Source organism: Schistocerca americana, chromosome 9, assembly GCF_021461395.2.
Source record: "Schistocerca americana isolate TAMUIC-IGC-003095 chromosome 9, iqSchAmer2.1, whole genome shotgun sequence".
Taxonomy (NCBI): Eukaryota; Metazoa; Arthropoda; class Insecta; order Orthoptera; family Acrididae; genus Schistocerca; species Schistocerca americana.
In genome coordinates, this window is record NC_060127.1 from 44,324,224 (window position 1) to 44,340,013 (window position 15,790).

The following is a 15,790-nucleotide window of genomic DNA, read 5'->3' on the forward strand; positions in this document are numbered from 1 at the left end:
ACTGGTCTCCTAAGTGTTAATTGATGTCATGGCCACCATACAATTTTTCTTTTTTTTCCCCTTCTATAATGTGCAGCAAACAATGTAAACACAGCCAGATCAATGTAATTTGATGACATTTGGAATTAAAAGTCATTTTAGGTAAGAGTGGGGGCTACCAAATGAATTTATTTATGTTATGTTCATTATTGAACACAATAAAACAACAAGCTTGCAGTTCAGCATAAAGAAGGGAAACAACTTCCCATTACACTAAGCACTGATGATAAACCCGTAGACTCTGGAACAATCATACAGGATTCAGGGATGCATATTAACTGTTAATTAACATGGAATGAACACACAAAGATACTGGCAAAAAGAATGTCATCAGTATGTTATGCTCTCAGGGTTCTGTCAACAGTTTGTAACAGCCAATGTCTTGTGTTGACATACTACTACTACTTACAATCAATTTGTAGCTATGGGACTCTTTTCTGGGATTCATAGGCACAAAACCTGGACAAAATTTTCAAACTGCAGGAAAGAATAATAACTAAAATTAGTAGTCATGCTCACTATCAAGAACTATTTAAAAAATTGAATATGCTTGCTGCACCACATTATGACATATAACAAACTATTGCGCATCTCAGACAAAACATTAATAATTATTCTGCTAAAAGTTCTATGCATAATCATGGAACAAGTCCCAGTTTGGACTTGCACTCACAATGGCAAAACAAACAAACAACTCAAAATAGAATATTCTATCAAGCAACACAGAAGAAAAATATCACGTAAACAAAAGGCAACTAAACCATACTTCATAAGTAATGCATACTGCACAGTTAAAGATTATTTAGAGTACCCAGAATTGGGTTAATAACAAAAGGGACAACTACAACACAATGTCACATAAAATATGTTCATAGTGCAATGATTTTACAAGAAAATCATAAGCGAAAATCCATAGCTCATAATAGTAATATATCATTCTCCTGAGCTTAACATATCATTCATGCTGGCTCTGTTTTATAGATAGACTGAAGCGAAGGTACGGAGATGTTCATGGGTCAGAAAAGCACATCTACAAGCCAGGAGTCAAATTCCCAGACAAATAGAAGGCAGGGCAAGGGACATGGCACCATGTTCATGGTCCTAGAACCACTAATGGGTGTCTGTATTGTGTGCAGCAATGCAACGCAAAGCTATGTTTCATATTATAAGTTTCCTTGTGAAAACTGAGTGTGATCATAATAGCATTGTACAATAGAGATCAACTGAATGAGGCAGTTCAGTTCCATATTTGGAAGAATGGAGTTTGCTCTGTCCAGCCATCCTCAGTTTGGTTTTCTGTGATGTTCCCAAATTGTTTCAGGCAAATACCAGGATGATTCCTTTAACAAGGCCACAGACAACCATCTGTCCTATCTTTGTAAAAACATACTTATATAATACAAAGTTGTGGGATAACAACTCAAAAAAAGATAGTTCTTCATTGCTCACAAACATGCTGTAAGAACAATGTGTGGTGTTGATCCATGAGCATCTTTAAGACATCTATTCAACAAGTTGGAATCTCAACCATGTAGGAAAAGATAGATTGTTACTTACTGTAAAGATGACTCATTAAGTTGCAGACAGGCACAATTAAATGACACTTACACACAAGTTTTTGGTAAAAGCCTTCATCAGAACAAAATAGAGAAATGCTCATCATTCATTCACACAAGCAAGCATACCTCTCACATACAACTGCCAGAGCTCGCGGTCGTGTGTGCATGAGGTGCGCTTGCTTGTGTGAATGAAAGGTGTGGGTTTCTCTTTCTTTTTCTGATGAAGGCTTTGGCCAAAAGCCTATCTCTTAATTGCACCTCTCTGCAACTTGACATGTCATCTTATAGGTGAGAAGCAATCTATCCTTTCCTGCAGTGTTGATTTTGAAGAAAATCTTCAGACCGCAGAAAGCAGAACTCAGTAATCTGCAGTGTACATCCAAGAACATATCATTGTGGCCTTTTCAGACAGTTGATACTGTGACCACAACTTCTCAAAACATGTATTTTCTTATGTGTTTTGTTTTAAATATTTCATCTATGAGATAAATAGTGTATATCATGACCCAAGAGCAGACAAAAACCAATATATCCGCTGTGAGCTAATGTACTAGCCAGAAGCTCTAAACAGGGTGAAGTGTGAGAGCATGAAAATTCTTAGTTTTCTCTAAAGCAATACTGAATGCATGGAAGGGAACACTTTTCATTAAAATGTAACTTGAAAAAGTAACTTCTAGATGTGCCACTCTTCTCTTTGGATAAGTTCTTTGCAAAAAGAAAAGAGAGTATAAAACTTCTGTTCATGTCTGTGCAAAAGTGATAAAAAATTATTACGTAATTATTAAATAACCAAGTGTTCAGAATTTTAATTTTTTATATCTTTCCTTGTACCATTTCACTCATTCTATGTAGAATTTACTATTTCATAGTAATTTCACTCCACAATAATAGTGAAGCTGACAAAGGGAACAACTCAAGTAACATGTTAACAGCATCTTCCGTCAGTTCTTAGGTAGAACAACATTATAATAATTGAAAAGCACCAATTAGCTTTTGAACTTGAGGATGGATACCACACATTATTCCTACAGAACTCTGGGCAATGAATACATTGTGTCTGTATTGAATAATCTCAGAAAATTATTCCACATGACATCAACAATTGAAAGTATGCAGAGCTAACATTCTAATGGTTTCATCGCCAAAATCAGCAATTACACATAAAGAAATATTGCTGCCCTCAAGCATTTGAGAACATCTATTACATGTCATTTCCGGTTCAGGTTCTGATCAACATGTGTACTCAGGAATTTTGAACAACCCATTTCACGTATTTCCTTTCCCCTGTACTCTATTCTTACTGACAAAGATATGTGCTGCTGAGCACAGAATTAAATGAACTGTGGTTTTTCTAAGTTTTATATGCCATTCATCAAGAACAAACCAATACCATTTTTGTATACTTTTTCCTTGCTCCTCCTGCTTCAACATGCTCGATAAAAGGAAATGATGAGATCACAAGAAGAAACACTCCTGAAAGTGGGCCTAAACAGTTTCAGGGAAACTGCAGAAAAACTAAATATAAGTGGCTACACAGAAATTTGAACTGCTCTCCTTACAAAAAAATGTGCGCAGGGGCTACTCATGTTTCCTAGTCAGATCTATGCAGTATTTCTTGACTTCTGAAAAGCATTGACTCAGTACCTTACCCACACTTATTATCAGTAGTAAAGTCATACAGGACTTTGCATGACATATGTGATGGTATTTAGGATTTCTCTATAGGGACAATACAGCAAGGCATCTTGGATGAATATTCATCGACAGTTATTCAAGTAACTTCAGGTGTGCTAAGGGAGGTGTTTTGGGACACTTGCTGTTGATGCTACACATTAATGACTTTACAGACAATATTAACAGAGTAACCTCAGAGTTTTTGCAGATGACTGAATTACTTATAATGAAGTACTGCCTGAAAAAAGCTACACAAATATTCAATTTCATCTTTCTAAGACTTCAAAGTGGCATACCCCTACATATCCATAAATGTAAAATTTTGCACTTTACAAAAGGAAAACATTTATTATCCAACGACTACAGTTTAACCGTGTCACAGATGGAATGGGTCATCTCATACAAATATCTGGGTGTAACACTCTGTAGGGATATGAAAGGGAACAATCACTTGTGCTCAGATAGAGGTAAAAAAAGGTAGCACGTATTGGTGGGATAGTACAGAAATGCAGTCAGTCTACAAAGGAGGCTGCTCGCTAAACATCTGTACATCCTACCATAGAATTTTACTAAAGTGTTGGGACCTGTACCAATTTAGACTAACAGGGATATTTAAAGTATAAAAAAATGACCAAGGTTGTTCAGTGAGTTTATTGCACCCATGGGAGTCATGGAGGTGCTGAAGAAACTAAACTGGAAGCAAGGCAGGTGCAAACTACCTTGTGACAGCCTGCTTGCTAAGTATCAAGAACCAACTTTAAGAGATGAATCTGGGGATATACAACAACCCGTAGGTGTCACTCCCATAACAAATGCAAAGACAACATTAGATTAATTAAAGCATGCACAGAGTCATTTAAGCAATCATTCTTCCTGTTCTTCACATTTGAAGCCCTAATATCTGGTACAAGAGAAATGGCCTCTTCCTTGCACTGCATAGTGTTTGAATTGATGTACATGTAGATGTAAAGGAGTGTTTAACAGCCATATGACACACATTGCCTCATGCTGTGCACAGTGGCTTGCACAGAATATATTTTTATGTAAAATAAGATGAATTTTAGCACTTACTGGAGTTTCTTCTTTAACAGATATGTACTCTATCTCTTGCTTAGGAGATGTGTGTAGTTCAGCTTCCACCTGAATAAAAAAAATAACTAGTTAAGTACAGGTGAAACATTACAAAAAGCAGAGATGAAACCAGACTACACAATATAAATGATTACGTCACAACAACTTAAGATCTCTGACAGACGGGCACTCGAATCAAAAATTGCTGTTTACTCTGAAAACCGTAGCTTACCCTGAGTCTAGGGACACATACAAAATGAATTAAATGCACTGAAATTAAATAAGTTGACCAAATAGGATGAAATCAATCCACCACAATGCAGGTTTGTGGCATTCTACGTATTTTTCACTGATCTCAATCTGTGTCTATATCACTGAAGATATACCTGCAACCTGCCACACTTTCTGAATTAATGACTTACTTCAATGCAATAGTTTTGGAACTCGGTCCTTCAGCAGATGGCAGTGAGGATTTCTTGTACAAATTTCATATTTTTGTAGTTTGTTGGCTTAGAGATGTGGTGTTGTTCTTCATGTTCACTTTGACATATTTTGTAATCATTTTTGCTGTGAGAAATTTGATTTTATTTTTTTAAATACTACTGAAAGTCACACTTCTGAAAGCCAACAATGACATTATTTGATCCATTATAGTTTCGGAACACTGCAACTGTTTTTGTATCACTGCCAAAAAAACCGTAAATATGAGATTTGTAGGACATCCTCCTCCCACACCCTCCCCTCCTTAATAGATTAGGTGAGCACTACATGCAGGAAACAGCTACTAGGATTGCAGAATAAATGAGGTGTGCACACATGTGCATTTTAGGATACAGCAATCCTTCCACAAGCCACAACTTATCTCACTTGTACACGATGACAATGCCCACACAGTACTAGGGACAGAGAGCTGGCTGAAACCAGATGTTAATGGCAATAAAATTCTAAATTCTATTTGGAACGTATATTGAAAAGATAGGTTAAGCACTGGTGGTAGAGGAGAGTTTATAGATGTAAAAAATATGATAAAATCTGGTGATGTTAGTACAGATATCAAATGTGAAATAATTTGGGTGAAGATAAGTGTTCGAAGTGTATCAAACATCGTTATCAGATGCTTTTACATACCCCTGCTCCTGCAGCAGCGGTGGTGGAACATTTGAAAGGAAATTTTGAGAACAGTTAAATTTCTGGGTCACGTTATAGTATTAAAATGAAGATTTCAACTTTCCAGCAATAGACTGGCGAACTAAACTGGTTAAGACAGTTAATAGGGACAGGGAATCTTGTAAATTTGTTCTAAATGCCTTACCCAAAAATAATCTCGAGCAGCTAATCAGACTCTTGGTAACAATATATCAGATCTGCTGGTCACCAACAGGCCTCAAATTTTCAACTCAGCTCACCTAGAACAGGAAGTCGATGTTCATAATGCCTTTACAGCATCACTGAATATGGCTGTACATACGAATATTAAGAAGGGTAAGAAAATATTTCTGCTCAGTGATAGTGACAAGAAACAGGTTTCAGATTACCTGAGCAGTCAAGATGAAAGTTTCACCTCCAGCACTGATACTGTTGAGCATCACTGGACAGTGTTCAAGAGTATTGCAGAATTTGCTTTAGACAGGAATATCGAAAGCAAAGGTGTGATGAATGAGGAAGACCTGGCGTGGCTTGACAGCCATGTGTCTGTGGTGCACCCAAGAGCATTTTAGATTAGGCAGCACTCCAAGCAGTCCAGATAATGATAACTGTAGGGAACCAAGAAGTATCAGTGTAAGATCCATACAAATGCTTCCCACAGGTGAGATTATTACAATCCTAGTGGTTAACTTCCAAAGCATTTGCAACAAAGTATCAGAGTTTGGAGCACTCCTAAAAAGCACACTAGGAACAGAAAGCTGATTAAAACCTGAAGTTGCCAGTAGCAAGATCTTTGGAGAAAATTTAAATGTGTACCAAAAAGCTAGGAAAATGAGAAATGGAGTCCACTGAGATAGAAACAGAAGCTGCATGGGAGAATGTTTGGGCAAAACTCAGTACCAAGGGTGAACATAAAATTATAATAGGGTTCTATCGACCACCATACTCCCTTCCTAATGTAGCTGCAAACTTGAGAGAAAACCTCATTTCACTTGTACATAAGTTCCCTAAACATAATGTAATCACTGGAGGAAACTAATCATCCAACATCAATTGAGATACTTTTATTTTTGTCAGTGCTGGGTGTGACAACTCATACAAAATTTTACTAAATGCCTTAAATCAAAGAAGGTGTCAGTGTTCACAATGCAGTTATAGCAACAATGAATGTGAAAACAATGCACAGTGCAACTAAAACAAGCAGAAAGATAAGCCTATTTTTAGTAACCCCGACAGAGAAGCAGTACCCAAGTAATATTGAAAGATGTTTCACAAAACATAAAGAAATTCTAGTTGTATGTAAAGGCTGTTAGTGGCACCAAAGTTAGTGAGTGACCAGTCACTCATGGACAAGGTTCAAACTGGAATTAAGATTAGCAAAGCAAAAGCAGAAATGCTTAACTCTGTTTTCAAATGTTCCTTTACAAAGAAAAATCGAGGAATATTGCCCAAATTTAATTCTTATACCACCGAAAAGATGAGTGAAATAGATATTAGAGGCAGTGGCATTGAGAAAAAGCTGAACTTGTTAAATTCAACAAAGACACAGGGCCCGATGGAATCTGTATCAGACTCTGATCCCAATGTGTGGCTGAGTTAGCCTCTTTGTCAACTATAATCTATCACAGATCCTTCAAACAAAAAACTGTATCCAGTAGCTGAAAGGAAGCACAGGTCACACCTGTCTACAAGGATAGCAGATCTGATCCACAAAACTATCAACCCATAACCTTGACATCAATTTTTTATAAAATATTATAACATATTCTGAGCTCAAATATAATGAGTTTTCTCAAAGAAAATGATGTCTTAAATGCCAATCTGCACAAATTTTGTAAACACAGATCATGTGAAACCCAACTCGCACTTTTCTCAAGAGGTATTCTGAAAGCCAGGATTGAGGAAGTCAGATTGATGCAGTATTTCTCAACTTTCAAAAACCATATGACTAAGTACCACATCTATGCTTAGTATCTAAAGTATGATGGTATGGGGTATCAGAGGAAATTTGTGACTGGATTGAGAATTTCTTGGAGGGTAGACATAGCATGTTACCTGGGATGGAGAGTCACTGACAGATTTACAAGTAATTTTGAGTGTACCCCAAGGAACTGTCTCTTGCTGTTATGTTTCATATCCATAACCTTAAGGACAACATTAATTGTAACCTCCATCTGTTCACAGATGATGCAGTTATGTAAAATGAAAGACAGTCTGAACAAAGCTGTACAAATGTTCTACAATGGAATATCCAGGATGGAATGTAACAATATTATGAAAAGGAAAGTTGCCACTCACCATACAGCGGAGAACCTAAGTCACAGATAGGCATAACAAGACTGCAGTCTCAGGCAACTTTAGCCACACTGCGAGCAGCAGCACCAGTGCATTATAGGAATAGGGTGGAGTGGGAAAGAGAGTGACAGTAAGGTAGGAGTGGGGGACAGTGCAGTGCTGTTGGAAACACACAGGGAAGAGGCGGAGAGAGGCTAGGGCAGCTATGTGCAGTAGGTGGGTGGTGGAGGAGTGGTGGGGGGTTGATGGGGAAGGAGGTGTGGGTGTGGGTAGGGGTGGGGGATTTTCTACTACCCCTCTCCAGCCCCACCTCTCTCTCCCCTGCTCTCTGTCTAACCTCCCGACCACATATAACTGCCCTACCCTCTCTCCACCTCGTCTCTGTGCACTCCCCAGCAGCACTGCACTGTCCACCACCCCCACCCTACTACCCTTGCCCTCCTCACCCCAGCCTCCTCCTTACCCCCTCCCACTCACCACTCCCATCATGCAACGGTGCTGCTGTTTGCAGTAAGGTTACAGTTGCCTGAGACTGCAGTTTTATGTGTGTGTGTGTGTGTGTGTGTGTGTGTGTGTTGTGTGTTGTGTGTTGTGTGTTGTGTGTGTGTGTGTGTGTGTGTGTGTGTGTGTGTGTGTGTGTGATCTATTACTGACGAAGGAAGGCCTTAAGGGCAGAAAGCTTTATTTGTGACAGTCTCTTTATTGTGCCTATCTCTGACTGTGCACAAATATTCTGTCAGACCTCGATAAGATATCAAAGTGGTGCAAGGATTAGCAACTTGCTTTAAATGTCTAGAAATGTAAAATTGCACATTTCATAAAATGAACACAGTATCCTATGAATATAATATCAATGTATCACAGCTGGACTCTTTAAACTCACACAAATACCTGGGTGTAAAACTTAGTAGGGATTAGTTAAGTTGCTCATACTGTGTAGCAAGGGGGCTATATTTGTAAATATTAACACACATGCTCTATTTGGGCTGTAAATGTACTCCACATCTTAATTAGCTGGACAGTTGGTGTAAGATGCATTCGCAGCCAAAGTTATAACCAGTATGTACAATATGTTCAAAGTTAAAACCAACATTTATAAAATGTTTCACCAAGAGCATCCATCCCATATTACAGACTACAGTTAGAGGCACTCTCGCATCAGTGATGTACATCTGTAATGTATAATGGATGCATTTGGCACAGCATTCTGTAAATACTGGTTTTACCGACACCGGTCATCAAAAATACAGGTTTTACAAATGGATCTTGGTTGAGAAGTTGTCGTTCTTCAAGTTGACTTAGTAGGGACATGAAATGGAGCAATCACATAGGCTCAGTCATGGGTAAAAGAGGTAGCAGACTTTGGTTTCTTGGTAGAATACTGGGGAAATGAATCAGTCTACTAAGGAGATTGCTTACAAATCACTAGTGTGACCTACCCAAGAATATTGCTCAAGTGTTTGGGCCATGTATCAAATAGGACTAGCTGGGAATATTGAATGTATACAGAGATGGGCAGTATGAATGGTCACAGGTTTGTCTGACCTGTGGCAGAGCGTCATGGAAATGTTGAAAGAACTGAACTGGCAGACTCTAAGACAGATGGGAACTATCTCGAGAAAGTCTACTAACAAAGTTCCAAGAACCAGCTTTAAATGCCGACTCTAAGAGTATATTACAAACCCTTACACATTGATCCTGTTGGCATTTTGAGGACAAGATTGCATTAATTATAGCACACAGACATATTTAAACAATCATTCTTGCCGCACTCCATACGTGAATGGTAACTGGAAAAAGCCATAACAACTGAGACTGTGATGTACCCTCTGTCATGCACTTCAGTGGTTTGCAGAGTATAAATATAGATGTAGATCTAGATAAGATTGTTATGAAAGCAAAGAGAGGCTCTTTGCTGCAAATTTAAATGTAGCCACATCCTAACAGGAATACAAAAACTGAATGAAGCCAAAATTATTGCAAGGAGAGCTGTGTGTGAAGAGCTCAACAAATTTAAAAGTAAAATTCTATCTTCCAACTGCACAGAAAACCTTAAGAAGTTTCGGCCTATTGTTAACTCTGTAAACTGATCAAATTCATCTGTCCTGACAGAATGACATCAAAACAGACAATGATACAGAGAAGAGCATAATACTAAATTTTTCCAAAACTGCTTCAGTGAGGAAGGTCACACTGTAATTACTCTTAAACATCATTGCACTAACATCAAAATGAAACGAGTCACCATGAGATAGAAAAGCAACTGGAATCCCTCAAAGGAAAGACCACTGGACCTAATTGAATACCAACACAATTCTACACAGAGTATGCGAAAGAACTTGCTCCTCTTCTGGCAGCAGTAAACCTCAGGTAACTGCAGAAGCAAATTGTTGCTAACAATTGAGAAAAGGCACAGATCATTCTGATTTTCAAGAAGGCTTTTAGAGCAAGTGCACAAAAATATTGGTCATTATCTGTAACACTGATCTGTTGTAGAATTTCACATAGCACAACATTTCTGGAGAACAAAAAATCTCCCATGTAAGAGCTAACACAGGTTCTGAAAACAATGACCATGTGAAATGCAGTCGATTCAGTTTGTCCACAAGACCTAGATAACAGCAGATGCCACATTTCTCAACTTCTGGAAGGTGTCCGATGCTGTTCCACAGTGCCACCCAATGAACAAAGCATGGGAGTGTGGAATACCAGACCAGCTGTCTGACTGGACCGAGTGGTTTATAGCAAACAGAAAACATCATGTCATTCCCAATGGAGAGAATTCCTCAGATGCAATATTAACTTCGGGTGTACTCCAAGCGAGTGTTATTGGACCATTACCTTTCACAGCATTTATAAATAATCTCTTGGATAACTGCAGAAATTCCATGAGGCCTTTTGCAGATGACACTGCACAGGCAGAGAACTAGTGACACTAGAAATTTGCACCAAAATGCAGGAAAATGTGCAGAGGATCGACACTTAGTGCAGCCTGGCAACTGATCTTCAACACAAACAAATTTAACATACTACTCATAAATAGGCACAAATACCCATTGTTATATGATAACATAATGGCAGAACAAGCACCAGAAGCAGTCATATTGGTAAAATGTCTAATAGTGTGCATACAGAGAGATTAACGTGTATCAGCAACATGTAACCAATCAAAGGTAAGGTAGATGCCAGACAGAGATCAATCTGAAGAATTTTCAGGAAGTGTAGTCCACCCACAAAAGAGGTAGCTCACAAAACACTCATTTGGGCAGCAGCTGAATATCACTCGTCAGTCTAGAATCAGTACCAGATAGGATTGATAGAGGAAATAGATAAAAAAAATCAACACATTTCATTACAGGTTCATTTAATAAGCTCAAAAGCATCACAGAGATGATCAACCAAATCCAGTAACAGACACGGCAAGAGTGTCATTCTGCATTACGGTGTGCTTTACTATTAAAAGTTTATAGAGTGTACATTTCTGGAAGAGTCAACTAATACATTACTTCCTCCTCTGTATATCTTGCAAAGAGATCTGAGCTCACACTGTGCCTTACCAGGATCGCTCTTCCTGTGAACCATTCACGACTGAAATAGAGAAAGGGGATAGAGACAGTGGAGCACAAAATACCCTCCATCACACACCTTAAGATGCCTTGCAGAGTATATACAGTGTTTCACAGTTCATGTTACACACTTCTGGGGATTGTAGGGGGGATTTAGTAGATCAAGTTTTACACAGCAACCTATGTCCAGGATCACCATCCAAAGGCGCTACACAGTATTGAAGTTATAGACATGGGCGCCTGTAAGTGTATGTGCATCCAGTATGAGTCTGAGATAATGTCACAACCTTTCAAGGATGATGGAGAAGAATAAATGTATCAATTTGATGCGAGGGTACCTGTACTGAAAATGGATGAGTCAAAATTTATAAGTGAAAAATATTCTGATACCTCTGACAGCAGAATACATATACTAATATTATTGTTGTTAAGAATGTAGTGTATGCATCTTTCAGAGGTGGTAGTATGGACCAAAACAAGAACAAAATGCCTAGCAAACATGGGCTCTAAAATGCATACCTTAAGAGCTATGAACACTTGTCCACTAGAGGAGATGTGTTTCACGCTAGTGAAAATAAACAAGAACTCATAGCTCTTAATGTATGCATTATAGAGCCCATGTTTACTGGACTCTTTTTCTTGTCTTGATCCATACTACCACCTCTGAAAGTTACATACCCTACAGTTTTAACAACACCAGTTCCTGTACATGCATTCCACTGTCAGAGATATAAGAACAGTTTTTGCTTACAACTTTCGACTCTTTTGTTTCTGATACAGGCACAGTTACCTCAAATTGACATATTTAGCAGAATCACCCTGTATATAAATACATTTAACTTAGATGTAGACGAAGATTTACAGGCACCAGAACCTAGCAATTTGATGCCCTGTAGCAGCATTGTGTGACATTTCCAGACCTGAGTTTTTACATAAAACTTGATCAACTAAGGCCCCTCTACAACCTCTAGAAGTGTGTAATATGAATTGTGACACACATTGCAGGTGTAAAAGCAGCTGTAGTCATACATTTTTAATTAATTTTCTATTTCTCCTTAACTAGCTATTTCACTGAACAAAAAGTGTCCAGCAGAAAAAGTGATTCCAAAATATGTCAAAGTGAAACAAGAACAGCTGTGCAGCAAACACAGGAAAAAAATGTACTGGAAATCCTCACTGACATCTGATGATGATCCCAGGATGGAAACTAGTTACTGTGAAATAAATCCCTCATTCAAAAATTGTTGCAGGTGTTGTCATATCATGTCGTTGCACCTTTGTCAATTTCATCATCATCTATCCACTCATTCATTTGCCTGTACTTAAATCATTTCACCTACTGTAAAATGAGACTTGGATTACTCAGTATCCTGTCTGCAGCCTGCAGGAAGAGTCAGGTTACAGAGTTATTGCACTGCATTCACAGAGGCACCACAGAACACAATGCTGCCTGTCACATCTCAGTACATTTTAATGTCTCTGAAATAGGCAATACATTTTATCTGCAGTATATTACAAACATATTGTCCTCAGCAGTCTTTATGAAGACAGTGATTTAAATTTTTACTCTCTGTGGACTTTCAGTGTCTTCCTGTGTGTGGGTATGCAAATAATATCAGAGATTAGTTATGGTTCAGTAGTCAAATAGACTTCTTTGTAAAGATCCAATTTAAATATTCGGCAGCCATATTAACAAGGTACAATCTAACAAATCATACTGTGATGTGTGAATTTTAAGCATATTCATATTCCTTTGTACCAAGTGCATGTCGGAAATTTAACATCTGCAGTGCTTAAAAAATAATAAAAAGCAGATTTGCAGTTCTGTCTTTCATCATTTACCAAATCACTGCTAATTCCTTAGAAATTTATTTTTGGAAAGCTTGGTGTTTAACAGTGACAGAAAGTAAGAAAGAAAGTAATTGTTCTTGTGTCTCATATTTTGTGTCCAAAACAAAAAAAATTTTAATTACTGCAAATTTATAATCATTGAATTTCTTTTATCCAGATGTGAGGAATGGTGTCATCATGTAAAGGACATTGGAACTTTATTTCCAATGGACTTACAGTCTGTAATTTAATGTTACTGTTGATTTCATTTTTTCTCTTGTACACATCTTACTGTGGAAAAAATAAATATTTTTCTTCTGAATTTTTTTACATGTGCAGTGTGCTCTGGACAAGGACCTAGGATATAAATACCAAAACGAAATAACCATACTCAGAAATATATTTCCCTGGATTCAACATGTGAATTGAGCAACATTTTTCTTTCTTTCCTAAATTCACATTATGAAATTCTGTGCCAAATAATATATGCAGATATCCTCTTCAAGCTACTTTAACATGTAAAGATAATTGTAGAGTGCAGACTGTTAGCCTCAGTAGTAAACTGCACCTTTTCTGTGAATTTAAGTATGCTATTTACAGCACATATCAGACACTTAGCATTGTTGCCTTTAACGCTATGAAATAGTTTCATCCATTTCTTTTTTTTTATTTTATCAACATCTAGGGCCCTGTTGCATTTAGGCCCCTCAATTACTTTAAACAATGGAGAGTAATTATTTTCAGTGATTTTGTGGCCTAACAAATATTTCAATTTCTACAACTGATTTACATAATTGCTCTGCATCTAGGCCAGATGGTGTGGGTTCACAAGCTTCCAAACCTGAAGCTATGCCAGGAAACAACTGTAAGTACCAAACAGAAAATGACTAATATTCTAGTAAAATTAGAGTCCATATTAGGTGTCTTAATCTATAAGAGTGAGAAAAGATGAATACAACTGACTGCATAGCAGAGAGAGTCAATGTGATAGATTCTATTGCAGAGAAGCAAGCCCGCATTGCAAAGAAAGTTAATTTAACCAATTCTATTGCCAAAGAACAGACTCACATTCCAACAAAAGTTAGCTCGGCAGATTCTATAGTCCAGAAGGTCCGCACGATAGAATCAAAAATGGAAAAAATTGATCACAGCATATGCACTTAGCTAATGGGCAGACTAAAATCAGGTCAACTGTTGAAGCTTTATCTAACCAAATGGACAATATTTCCATCAAGACAGACCGATATATCGAAGGAAAGCTTGGTAAGCAGGTTTCTTCAATGCAGAAGCATATGTCCAATTGGACAGCTCACAAACATAAACAGATGTAAGAAACCATCGAGGAAAACTTTTCAACACTGGAGCATGATCAAAAATATCATATTGTGCTATAGACCGCACAACAGGGCAAATAGAGCAATACTAAAGTCACAACAACACTTCAAAAGCAATTACAGAACACAGACGTGTGTTTTTCCCATTTTTAGAAAATTGATTTCAGGAATTTAATGTTGGTCATGATGATCGCCTGGACAGTTTAAATAAGAAAATGCAATCCATACATCATGAGATCACAGGCAGAGAAAAGAACTTGAAGCTGTAGGAAGCCGGTACATCCACGTTCAATGCAGACAATGCAGCTAGCATAGTCACATTACACAGAATGACAATTACAGAGTGTGCGCTTTTATCAGATATGTCAAGTAGGATCAAACACTGTACCCCATGTTGTTGGGGCTGTGTCATGTCTCCCTACGCATTTTATGAAGCAAAACATGCTCTGACAGAGTCAATTTTTCACCAGGACACCACGATACACATCCAGTTGTGTTCATAAAATAATTTATAATAGACATCACATTTCACAGCTGGAATGACATACAATCAAAACCAAATTCTTGGCAGACTTTATGCACGGAGATTCTGCCTTGCAGGCAACTGAAGTGACAGGCAAATATTTGAAGTACTATGACTTTGTGAAAGCATTTTTGACTAAATATTGGTCAAGCAGGCCATCAAGAATGATTAAGAAAAAGTGTTTCACCCTACCACATACCATAGTAATAAAGACACTCTGCACAATTATTTTGAGAAGTACTTAAACAAAACAAAGTACTGGGATCAGTAAATGGTGCCCAAAGATATTTTTAAAAATCTAATGGGCAAACTATCACAGAAAAGCAAGTGACTGTTCCAAATCACAACGCTATGAATTTCTACCTGCAATCCATATGATTGATTTGCTGGAAGAAGATCGGTGCAGCACCAAAAACAGGGGATGGAGTAAGACGGCAGATTGTCTCCTAGTCTTTTATTTGTGATCATTGCCATGACACCACTCGGTGTGCAATAACTATCACAGGCGCACAAACCAACATAACAGTAGGCACTTGCCTGGTAATTCACAAGATCACTGAACACAACTGCAGCAAGAAAACTTGGCACAATGAGTGGTGTCATGGCAATGATCACAAATAAAAGACCAGGAGACAAATTGCCATCTTACTCAATCCCCTGGCTGAAATGACCTGCCATCTCCTAAAATGTTAAACCAGATGTTATGTTGGGGAACTAAATAACTTGGTTTATGCCCTACCAGGATATGAAACC

At 37.9% G+C, this 15,790-nt stretch overlaps 1 protein-coding gene across 7 annotated transcripts in view; it reads right to left on the reverse strand.

The window, feature by feature from the left end:
- The window catches only part of LOC124550887 (zinc finger protein 239-like), a 270,087-nt gene that overhangs the window by 178,319 nt on the left and 75,978 nt on the right, over positions 1-15,790 (reverse strand). For all 7 annotated transcript variants that reach the window (XM_047125660.1, XM_047125651.1, XM_047125658.1 and 4 more), the window contains exon 4: positions 4,344-4,412. In XM_047125660.1, coding sequence (XP_046981616.1) covers positions 4,344-4,412 — 69 coding nt within the window. The remainder of the gene's footprint in view (positions 1-4,343; positions 4,413-15,790) is intronic.